The sequence below is a fragment of the Homalodisca vitripennis genome, unplaced genomic scaffold (genome assembly GCF_021130785.1).
Source record: "Homalodisca vitripennis isolate AUS2020 unplaced genomic scaffold, UT_GWSS_2.1 ScUCBcl_4346;HRSCAF=10474, whole genome shotgun sequence".
NCBI classification, from domain to species: domain Eukaryota; kingdom Metazoa; phylum Arthropoda; class Insecta; order Hemiptera; family Cicadellidae; genus Homalodisca; species Homalodisca vitripennis.
Window position 1 is genome coordinate 20,515 of NW_025780469.1, and position 12,526 is coordinate 33,040.

General features: G+C 36.8%; 2 protein-coding genes across 2 annotated transcripts; both read right to left on the reverse strand.

Annotated features, from left to right (window-relative positions):
- Positions 1-1,098: 1,098 nt before the first annotated feature.
- LOC124372918 lies at positions 1,099-2,997 on the reverse strand. The gene is made up of 3 exons (XM_046831330.1): positions 2,532-2,997; positions 2,098-2,332; positions 1,099-1,137 (listed from the first exon to the last, which is right to left on the reverse strand). Exons 1-3 carry the CDS (start codon positions 2,804-2,806, stop codon positions 1,099-1,101), a joined length of 549 nt encoding a protein of 182 aa, XP_046687286.1. The 5' UTR covers positions 2,807-2,997.
- Positions 2,998-9,507: 6,510 nt separating this feature from the next.
- Positions 9,508-12,315, reverse strand: LOC124372919. The gene is made up of 5 exons (XM_046831331.1): positions 12,265-12,315; positions 12,038-12,224; positions 10,675-10,869; positions 10,222-10,578; positions 9,508-9,515 (listed from the first exon to the last, which is right to left on the reverse strand). The coding sequence occupies exons 1-5, from the start codon at positions 12,313-12,315 to the stop codon at positions 9,508-9,510; spliced, it is 798 nt and encodes a 265-aa protein (XP_046687287.1).
- Positions 12,316-12,526: the final 211 nt, after the last annotated feature.

Below are 12,526 nucleotides of genomic sequence, written 5' to 3' on the forward strand. Positions count from 1 at the left end.
ATTATAAACACTCATACATACTTATGTGTAATGTATATTCTTCAATGTGATAATTGAATAAAAACTAAATTTTACAAAAACTGAACATCACAGAAAAACACCAATTTTCATAACCATAACTATCAAATCAAATAAACAAGATAAATGAGTCGACCAATTCCAAAACTCACTAACTCCACTTTCCTAAATTTTACAGGATGAGCAAAAAACTATAGTGGTTAAAGTATAACACTCAAAGTAAATTATTTTTATTGTTATGAATAATAAATCCTACTACTAATTGGTTAAACAGTAAGAAATTAAATGTATTTCTTTTGTTGAACTAGAAAACAACAGTTAAATATTGGAGTTAGAGAGTTTTGGAAATGGAGATTGGTATTAGACAGTTTTGTTGCAGTACGGTTTTGATTTAGGTAGTTTTGTTGCAACATTGTGTTTTTAGGGCAACAAGGTTGGTAAATATTATAAAACTTGTAATAATGAAAAAATATGTATTTAAATTAAACAATTTTGTATGCAATTAAACTTAAATACATTTTGTTGTTTTAAATTCATTTTTACAATGCAAAGTTGCCCTCTAAGATTAAAACTTCATCCTCCATTGGATCTTCATGTTCATTAGGATCATCTTGATTAAGTTCCTGGTTTTCCCCATCATTGTTAGTAAATAGATCAGCGTAGTACCTAAGAAACTCCAGTTGATCCCCATTGTTTCCCCATAATGTTTTCGTAGAAGTGTTTGTACATCCTTAACTTTTGCAGGATTAACCTGAACAGAATTTGGTTTCATCTGGGGGTTTATGTTTCTCAGACTACAGCCTTTCTTGGCTATTCCTCTGGACGCTCCTATATCGTTTTTATAGGCTACTTCACCCCTTTACTAATCCCATTTCCTTTTTTTGCCTCTTGTTAATATGAATCGTTTTACAAGTGGAAAACTTAAAAGTGCCATTGACCTGGCTTCTTTACTGTTGATCTGCATACTTCCTTCCAGTTTTCAACATCAAAGTCCCAAACCTAATCTATTGACCGTTCCACTTTCTCTAAAAATGTCAAAGTATGTGTTTGGATGGGTGATGCTTTCAACTTTTCTCTCTATTACCCCAAAAACTCTATCGGGTGGGATGTAAGAATGTCCTGGAACCGGATAGTGAATTACAATTGTCTTAATGTGCTGAGGTGCTTTAGTCAATAACCAGTTTAGTAAAGCTGTAATAAGAATGGTATTTTTTATTTTGTCCTCCAGCACCATCTGCAAACAATCTAATTGTATGTACATTTTCTGGATAGACTGTTTCTGATAATCGATGGCGAACACAAGAAGCTATTTCGCTTGAACCTTTCGCACCTTCCATTTCAGTCCAAGCATAAATGAAAGTGTTTTCAACTGTCTGCTTTGACAGAGAAGAACCGAGACACATTGTAAAATTATATACATAAAACTGTCGTAAGAAATAAGCAGCTTGATCAGTCAACTTAGGAAAAATTAGATTTTTTTGGCAGTCGAATGAAAACGTGATTGTCCCAGCCTCTTCAGATTGCAATAGCTCAAAAAACATCTTACCTCTTTTTTTGTGAACTTGTAATTCTATTTTCAGTTTCCCCTTTTCTTCAAAATCTACCACAGATAGAATCTTCTCTTTCAGCTTAAGACATTGAGAACACTGGTCTGTTGCTGGTGACCCAAACCCTACATTATAATTTCTCTACAAATATTTTCCTAAAGTACTCATACTTGACTTTAAACTCATTTTCAGTAGTGTTTGTTGTACGATTTCCACAGACTAGAGATACTTAAATGACTTGCTAGGTACTGCCGTCTGGATTTCCCTCGGCAATAATGTGACTCTACAGGTTGTAGAGCCTCAATAAAGGTTTTTACTTTGGATAGTTTTTCCTCAGACTTTTTAGAACGATGGTCTCCACCTCGAAGTTCTTTTGGCGATTCGCCAGTTTGAAACACAAGACGGCACAATCTTTGTACTCTAAATTTTGAAATATTTAAAATATCTAAAAAAAAAGCCTTTTGGCAAACTTTTACCAATTCACTTCCTCCTTCATTGCGGTATGATGGTATGAAATATTCAATAGCCATACCTCTTTCAGAAGAATGAGGACCTTGAAGCCGATGTCTTTTTGGAACTTTTTCCTTTGGCGTACCTCAGTATAAATTGATCTTGGTCCAATTTTATTGCAAGATTTGTAGAACCCCTGATGAAAACGTCTTATGTCCTGCATATTAAGACGGGAACAGTCATAACAGTGCTTGGATCCGTTAGCTCTTTCACGATGTCCACAAGTTGGAATATTTGGGAATCCTTGAGCGGAGTGTCTGAAACAAATCATATTCCGTAAGCTAATTAAATAACCAGTATTTTAAAAACAGAAATAAAATACAAGCCGATATCATAAAAAACAATCAATGCTGTGAAAATGTTAGTGTACAGTTAAAGGGTTTTAGGTTATGTCCATCATTGGATAAACATACAAATTTAATTATGTTGTCCTGTAATAAATATAGTTTAGCTTACCTCTTCTTTTTGTCCTTGGTTTTCTTCCAGTTATCTACTCTTCTTTTTCTCTTTCTCGTGGAATTGTCAGGCATTGGTTCAACATTACCGCTTTGTAATAAGGTTACCTCTGGATCAGCCATATTGTACAAAACAGAAATAACTAATGAAGTAAACAAACAATTTCCCAAGATGCACTGCTGTACAGTGTAGCCAATATATAAACACAAAATAATAACTATTTTGAAGGAACTGCCCACTTTCTGTTTGAAGAATATGTTGCCAATGACTATCATATGATTAGGAATTAGTCAGTTTTGTTGCAGTACTGCCTTGAAGTGTGCTAGTTGAAGCCTGGAGTTAGAGAGTTTTGAAACAGTAATGGAGGAAGATGAATTAGCGAGTTTTATTTCAGTAAAGGGATTGGATTTAGAGAGTTTTGTTGCAGTTGCAGTTTTTTACATTGATATTTCCATAAGAATTAGAGAGTTTTTGGAACAAGATCTTTTGCTACCTTATAAAACTCCCCAAAATACTGCCAAATACTATAAAAACCTCAATTTCAAAAATTTTGGAGTTAGTGAGTTTTGGAATTGGTCGACTCAAATAATTATTCTCATCAATATATAAGTGTTTGTAAATTAAATCAATTAAACATATAAATACCTAAATGTGGACTTAACCATACTATCTTACCATACCAAGCAAGTTTACGTATAATTTACAGAGCTTCCTTTAAAATGGAAAATATTATCCAAATTGAGGGATATATTTGTTTTTCTGTGAAAGCAGTTGGAATTAAAAATAAAATAGAATGTTAAATCTAGCACTGGCCGTAGCACCGTCACCGCCCGCCACGACACCGCACCTTACCGGCTCGTCAGCTCTGGTCCACCTTCTCCGCGACGCGACCCCCGTCTTCCCCGACCGTTGCTGCTACGCACCGTCTCGGCTGTCGACCACTACCTGACCCCGACTGCCACAGTCCGTCTTTTCCCTGAAGTGCTCCACAATCACCCCCCCCCTCTACTTCAGATGGCGGGAGATGGTTCCCGTTGTCACAATATTATGATAGAGATATGAGGAAGAAAACTTGAATAATTATATTTATAATTAAAATCCTGAAGATTTAGACTGGATATGGTAAAAATTGACCTGTTTACTGGATTAAATGTATTCAGATTTCAATGTAGCAGAGTTGTTAATATAGTATTTAAAATTATAGAAATTTCATAGTTACGTGTTTTAACATAATAAACTATAATAGTTTCACAATTTATTTTATAAATTCTTTAACTTACAACAACTAATTCTCTTGGCCATTGACGGTACTAGTTGTGAGTAGTCGTCGTCAAGTACTTTCAAACTTTATTATTTAATAATTAAGGAACAGATTATTATATGTATTTGCGTAAACTATGTAATTAATAGTAAAAAAAAATGACCAGAAGGATGTATTGGAACGAAGATGGAAAATATAATCATTGTAATAGATTTAATTCATGGAAAAATATCTTTTTTAATCTTTAACCCTTAAACCGAAATAGGACACTTTTGACTCGCCAGGGAAATAGCGGTATGTCAGACCGCCCGATGTTTTCGCCAGAGAAATACCGGTCTGTCAGACCGCTAGTATTTGTTTTTTTTTTTTACATTGGAAAAAGCCTTTAAAGTTAAATCTTATCATTAAAATGCAAGCTTAGATAATTAAAGAATGTTATACTTATTATCATCAAGGGTATTTTTGTTGGATTTGAACAAAAGGAATAATGAAAAATGACACTTTTTCACATTAAGTTTGGTTTATTGAACATGGTATACGTAATAAAAAGTAGCTTAAATAAGAGTAATCAGCACGAAAACTTAATATTCCTGGATGAATGATGAACACATCATTTCTACCTTGCACAATTTAGGCACACTTTGCGGGAGCATTCCAAAACAAATGGCGTTCTCACATTCAATGGCATTTGTATTGGGTTTTTCTCTTCTTTTCATAAGGGCATATGCTGCAGGTTTTCCTCTTTTGTAGGCGATCGTCACGCACTTACTCCTCGCTCCTGTTCTTGTCCAAGAACAGAAAGAATGGTCTTTTTCAGGTCTGCTCTCAAGTTAGGCATTTCTAGTCGTCTTCTAATATGAGGCTCTACTAGTTCAAAAGCCAGCTGCTTTATAAACTGAAATCTTGTCAAAACTGGACTTCCCCGATAGCAAAGAAAACACAATATGAACGCGTTAACACTGGCAATATTAATTATGGCATAAAATACTGCCATTGGCCAACGACGAGTCTTTCGATTACTCCCATAGATAGATGTCTTTCATATCTAGGGTATCAACGCCACCCTTAGTCTTATTGTAGTATCCTACAATTTCAGGCTTATTTATTTCAGAATTTGTCTCAATATCGTGGTGCATATCGAGGAAATAAGAAGTACGGCCTTATTTTTCTTCGGCACAACAGAAAGTAACGTTGTGTTATTGTGGAAAGCATACAGCGAAGATCCCACACGTCTTTGCCTGTGAGGTAAAAATTCTGGAGGAATCTCTTTTTTTGTTTTTTTTAATAGTGCCAACAAATGTTAATCCCCTTAGTTTCAATTGGTCAACTAGCTCGATGGAAGTGAACAATTGTCAGCAGTAACATTACGATGGTTCTTTCTATATGCTTTGTTAATTTTATGACAGTCTGCGTACTCTTCAGTAGTTGTTTGTTCATCTCTGGTGAGACCAACACTGTAACAGTTTTTACCAGTGTAAATAAAAGCATTACAGAGATACGAACTACCTGAATCGGCCATACAAAAGATTTTTATGCCATATTTTGCTGGTTTTTTGGGCATATACTGTTTGAAACGGCATTTGCCCCTAAAAGGCACAAGCATCTCATCCACAGTTTACATTTGCTTTTGGACAAAACAACCCCCTGCCATTTGAGATTAGTTGATTGAATAAATCAGATATTGCTGCTGCCTTATCTTCTGCCTTGCGCTGTTTCTCTTGTCGTGGAGTCGTCAAATCGTTAGACAAGATATTAAAATCTCAAACCTTTTACACGACATTGTAGCTCAAAAATATTGGTCGCCCAGTAGGATCTTTGTTGAACAGAGATCTCATATCTTCATGTCCAGATTTAAATATTGAGGTATAAAGAAACAACCCTAAAAGAGCTCTTACCTCTACTTGATCACACGGATTGTAATTATACTTTGATGTGTGGTCACTTATTCTTCCTCTAAGCTCCGTCAGCTTTCTATTGGTTTCCTTCACTATAGTATCTATCATACTATCTGTGAAGATCAATTTCCAAACGTCCTTTTTGGTTGGATTTTCGCCCACAGCTTTAGCCTCAGCAGTAAGACCAGACAGCCCCCTAATAATATTGTGAGCTGGCGTTCGCCGATTTCTTGGAGGCTCAACAGTGCTCCACTCATATCCGTTTTTTCCATGTAAAACTTGTGGCTGCGAATCTAGGTAGTTTATCTACAGTGACAACACCTACCGCATCCTCCAGCATTATATCTTCATCATCACTGGAGTCATTGTAGTCACAATTGGAGCTGTCGCTGTCTGATGGAACATAGTTGGGATCTTGATCCGAATCGTCAGCTTCTGAACTAACATCAGAAAGGTTTATCATCATCGTTCAAGAGTCTCTGGATCCTGGTATCGAAGTTCACATCACTTGCTAAAAATCCTTTGGTCACAACTTGATGAAGGTTGTTGATCCATAGTGAATGAACCAGACCTTTTTCCACTACTTCCACTATTTCACTATTTCCACACCCACTATACAAGTCAATTTACAAGTTAATTTACAAATGTTCACTCTATTAATACATGTCAAGTAAAGATAAACAAAGAAATAAGAAAAGTTCAAAATGTATTTTGAGCTCATTCCAGAAATATCAGTATGTAAGACCGCTAAAACGGGCAGCGCGTAAGAGAAATACCGGTATAAGAGACCGCCAGACTTTTTAAAAGACACAACTAACTGGCTTCACAACTGGACTGGAACTGAGCGGGAAGAGTGTTGATCGACCGAAAAAAGAGTGGGGGGGAAGGTACACAGGCGCGTACGCCTCAAGGTCAAGTTAGTACTACCAACATTCACAAGTCAAAATACCCTAGCGGTCTCCAAGACCGGTATTTCGATTTAAGGGTTAATATTTTTATCAACATTTCCTGTAGACTAACGGTATTAAAAACCTCCTGAGACGCCAGTCTTCTTTCATGCGAAGTCCGTTGTTTAAATTCTGCCTTCAACTGCAGAACCTGTATCTGCACCTCGTCTGGCGGATGGTTGTGAGGACTGGGACGAATCTCCGCAGCTGCCTCCTCGCGGAATGTTGCGGTGCTCCCACAACACTCGATTCTATACTGGACGTACCTTGTTCCGTTCCGAAATAGCTTGTTACGATAAAGGTAGCCATCCTTTTGGTTAATTAGAAAACGTTCCCCTGGCACAAACTCCATCGCACATCACAACACGAAAAATGTAGACTGTTTAAAACACGGTGATTCTGGTAAGATGGACTAGCAGGGAATGAGATATAAAAATGCATTTCTGATGACAGTCTCAAAACCTTAACTCCGGCTCCCACTGCGGCACCAGCTGTTAGGTACTGGAGCATTCCCTCGTATGCAACCTGGATTTTCTTCGCAATGATAACAAACGCAACTGGGAAGATCTAGAACACGAATAGTGATTAATAATGCTTATTATTATGTTAAACATAATGCTCACATCCACTGTTACTATACAAACTATCGGTGACGATTGCAGATGAAAAGGTTCCGGGGAATAACATGTTTAGTCCATTTAATAACAATTTTTACAGGTTAGCAAAATAAACTTTACCAACTTTTTCATAAATGTTATGGATCGAAATCTAGTATTTATGCTCAAGTAACAGTTCTTTTACTAAGTTATTATTGTACTTTACATCAATAAAACCTATATTCTGTAGCTCAACAATTAATTTACAAATCTTAATTGCAGGACCTAACACGTATTTCCCCAAACATTGATGGACTGAACATGTTTTACCCCTGAGATTTCATGGTATGTAAATGAAGAACCATAATTATTATTCTTACATACCTTTTTTATTTAATTGTGAAACACACATAAATAGCCTAAACCTATGACAAGGACATATCACTGTCACTCTACATAATTATGTCTTTTAGTCGATCACGTGGAAGTTCATTGAAGAATTATAAATTTTTGGGGTTTTACAAAAGTTCTTTAAACGTTGTAGATCTTGGTATTTGGCCTTTGAAATATTGATAAGACCTGTAAAAAAAATAAATCCTATTATCCGAAGCAAATATTTAATATATCGTCAATTGTTAAATTTATTATCAATTGCGGTTTTTGTAAGATCCACATACATTTACTTTGACTTAGTAATTTAATAAGTTTGAAGTTAAACTAAAAATATATTTATACTACAACACAAAAATAGAAATTAACGTTCTATGGCAAAATACTGAAAATAGTAATTAAAATATTTGTTATTATATTAAACATAATGCTCATATCCACTGTTACGATACAAACTATCAGTGACGATTGCAGATAATGTTGTAACCGACGAGACTGGACTTTTGAAAAAAGAATCAGAAGACTAGTTGGCCGCAAGAATCTGATTTAATTTAATCTCACAATTATTAAAATACTATTTACATTACCTAGACTGTAATTTTAAAATATATTAAACACTCGTCAGTGAAACAGTAGGTTAAGAATTTAAGATTTTAGAGGGAAGGGCAAACACGGAGCGACGCATTACGTTCTAGTACCGGCGATCAACTCACTCCACACACATACCTTTTCGCTACAGATTTTGTTAAAATGGCGGACGAGACTCCGTACGGTGGTGCTTCCAAACGATCTACTTGGGCGTAACAGAGTCTATAAACGATACAGCTTGGCCAGACACAGGCTGGAGTCAGCAGAATCAGCAAATTCCTCAGCCAGCTGCAGCTAGAGCTGCCACGGGTATTAGGCTACTTCCGCTTAACCTCTTACGGCCCAAATTATTTATTTGTCAGGAAAAAAATCTTTTACCAAAACTTTTTGGTATTAATAAACCTTTTAAGATGACTACTATTTTTTTTAAATTTTTATTTGTATATTTAGGGGTTGTTTAAGGTTTGTTGCAAATTAGCAACATTGGGCATAATGTAAAATAAGCTCAAAATGGGTATGTAACAAAAATGAAACAGTGGGTTATAATAGAATAATGTTTATTTACATGAAAGTTTTCATTGTCAGGGTAATATATTAACAGTTTTTAGAAACTTGCTAATAAAAACACTCTAGTAGAGTACACAAACATAATAAAATAAGTTTAGGCATAAACCAGATATGGTTAAGCTCATGTGTGAAATGCGGTGAAGCAATTGCGAGCTTTTGTCAAGCAAAGATGAACACTGCACTTGATGCACTTCACCACAGTTATTCCTTTGCATTGTGGGTTTTTGCAACGTTGTCGGTCCTCTGTGATTTGAGGCCAGTGTGATGTCTCATCTCTTCTAGTAGTGGGCTCTGGAATTGGTTTGGCTGGGCCACGTTTCTTCTTTAGATTGTGTTGCATATCAATCTGATCTGCAGATGGTCTTCCTCTTTTCTTTTCTGTGTTCTTCCTTTGTTTTAGAAGACTCTCGGCCACACTTGATTTGAAATCCAATAAGTCCATTATGTCTTTTTTAGTTAATTTTTGCTCTTTGCAACTTCTTCGGTAAACAAGCCATGAGTTTACGAGTGTGAGATCCATGAAGTGGAATAAAAACTTTAGGTACCATTTCTTGGATTTTATTTTTATTCTGTAGTATGCAATCAAGCCATCCAAGAGGTCTACACCTCCCATAAATTTGTTGTAAGTTACTACAGCTTTCGGGCATGGAACAAAAATTTCCTTTGATGATTTCCTATCATATCTCTTAACTTCTGTCAATTGAAGCGCACTTTCAAAAGTCGAAACTAAGGTTACTCCTCTGTTGTCAAACCATTTGATTGCTCTCACCTCAATGGCATCTTTTTCATGTTTCTTTTCTTCAAATGATCCTCTTCCTTGTGCTTTCATTTCTTTATCTTTGGGAAAGTTTAATCCCGGAAACCGACCAGTCCTTATGGTAGATAATCCACCAATGCCTAGCTTAGAAAGTTCAAAAAACAGTGGCAATGAAGAAAACCAGTTGTCAAAGAAAAGTAGGTAATCTTTCTCCCTTGGAATGGTGTTGGCCATTTTCAGAACTATATTTGAGCTCGCCCCAAGATCAGGAAAACCAGGAACTGGCTGAATTTTCCCACAGTAAATTTCAAAGTTATATACAAGTCCTTTTGTATCACACAAAGCAAAGATTTTATAACCCCATTTTTTAGGTTTTTTTGGATTGTATTGTCGAAGTTTTGAGTTCCCCTTATAAGGAACAATCTGTTCATCAACACATAAGTGCTGTTCCTTGGAAATCATTTTGAATTTTTCCTTTAAATGATCAACCATGGGACGAATTTTGTAAAGTTTGTCACGCTCAGGATCATTTGGATTGTAGTTCGTGTTGACATTCAAATGCAAGTTATTTTTTATTTCAATCCAACGATTTCGACCCATAACATCTGCTACTTTTGGGACTCTTGTCAAACTTGCCCAATACATCCTTGCCCTGGGAAGGCCAAAAATTGACATTGCAAAACAAATACCAATATATTGTTCGAGTTCATTCCTGGTCAAGTTCAATGGCTTGTTAGGACTTTTTTGAATTGCAAATAAATTTGACTGATCTACAATTCTATCAAGAATTGAGTTGTCAAAAAATTCTTTAAAGTATTCTATAGGAGAGGCACGCACAGTACTTTCAGGAAGTGTGTCTTTCCAGATAACAGGCTCTCTTACACTTTCGGCAGCATCCACATTTGTCCAAAGTGGGGGTGGAGGCTTATCTTTGTTGGTCTTCCTTGGTGCCTGCGTAGAAGTAGACGGTTCTTCCTCTTCTGCTTGACTTGAGGTTTCATTTCGAATTTCTGCTAAGTTGTCTTCTTCGGAGTTCATTTCTTCGTCTAAGGACAAACACAATTGAGTTAGATCATTATAATATTACATTTACATACACAAAGTAATAAGTATCACCAATAATGTCAATGAGCTGTGCTTACCATTATTGTATTTAGATTGCATAAATCTTTCCAGTCGGTTTGTGTGGGCAAGGTCTGGGTCGTAATCTGGGTCGGCGTCACTGTCGTCTGCACTATTATCGTCACTCGAATCAGGTGGCAGCATACAGCATTCCTCTATTTCTTCACTCGTGAGATAAACCGGAGGACGAGGATCCCTCCTTGATCGATTCATCTCTAATTACAAATATAGGTTTTTAGTTTTACAATAGCATAAATCTTCGAGACTCTTTTGTAATGAATTATGCTTATTTGGAAACAAATATGTACCTTGAAAACTAAGTTTATACCCAGCCATTATGGCCCAATGTTGCAAAAAATATACTAACAGATTTTCAGGTTTTGGCCCACTGTTGCATTAAAGACACAATGCGGAATCGAGAGTTTTCTAGGTTATGGCCCAATGTTGCAATAAAGACTCAAACGGTTTTCGAGCTGTAAACTTTGAAAATTTGTGAAAACAACTTATGTAATCAATTAATATACTTAAATAATGAAATTCTCAACACCTAGTATTTTTTTGATTTAGCTAACTTACCTTTTTTTGGGAGTATGGCTTCTCTAAAGCTGTTGAATTGCAGAGCATGTAAAATCCAAGAATCACAACAACAAGATGGCTGCCTCTGGACTACCTGTAGTCAGTGTAGCCAATGTTTTGCCACAAAATTTACCACCAGTATGTTGCAAAAACGTAACAATGGGATTTAAAGCGATATTTAACATCTAAAGTCCTAAAAAAAATTAAATGTGGTATGTTGCTAAATCGCAACATGGGGCCGTAAGACAACAGTTAACAACTCAGTTGAGATCAACTAGAACATTCCGAGCAATTATTGCTTGGATTTATATTTTACTAAATAAAATATATAATAATCACTGTTCCTTATTTCCTTTTAATAATTTAGGTGACGGTAGATGTAAGGAACAATGAAGAATCGTTGGTTGGTAATTCTTTTTTGTTTCATCATTTAAGTCATTTTATTTAATTTAAAACGTCAGCACAGATAAGATGCAACATGCAAGTTGCTACAAACTAAATAACGTCATAAGATTAAAAAGCAATAACAATGATAATAAATTAATAAATAACAATACATAATTTAGACGGTAACAATAACGATATAAACTTTGAAAGGCCTAATAACTAACAATACTAAAAAACTACAATTAAAATACTAACAAACTACGTCACATGCAAGTGCAGATAAAAAAGTACATGCGAATTAAAAAGTTTAAAATCTACTTAAAACTAAGGGCCAAGGACGGCTCCCCGCTCTATGGGCTATACTGTCGCACACCCGTCACACCCGTCGGCTCCAGCGGATGGCAGTGGAGACACACTTACGGGAGAGGGCCACGCCATATTGACGGGAGACACCTAGTCGGGCTAGGGTCCCCCAATTGGCTTTGTCCCACGCGCCCAGAGAGCCGACTACAAAGGCATCCACGGTGACATGGAAGCCGCCGGCTCGGAGAGTCTGGGCGAGGAGATCGTAGGTGGCATACTTCCTCTCCCGTGCCTCGACAATAGACTGCCATCCATCCTCGTAAGTTTAATTGATTTCCGGTCACGGTCGATGACCACCAAGTCAGGCCGGAGGCGAGCCAAGTTGTCTGGGACATTATGTTCAGGCAGCAGCTGGTCGAGAGGTACACGCTGGTTCTGGCGCACCTCAACTCCCGGCGATGGTCGGATGGATGCCGCAAGGAGACCAAGGACGGCGTTATGACGTTTCGTGACCACGACCATGGACGGAAGACAGTGACAAAGCACATGGGCCGTGGTCTCGTTACGACGACCACATCGGCGGCAGCGCCGGTCCCCAGCACCCCA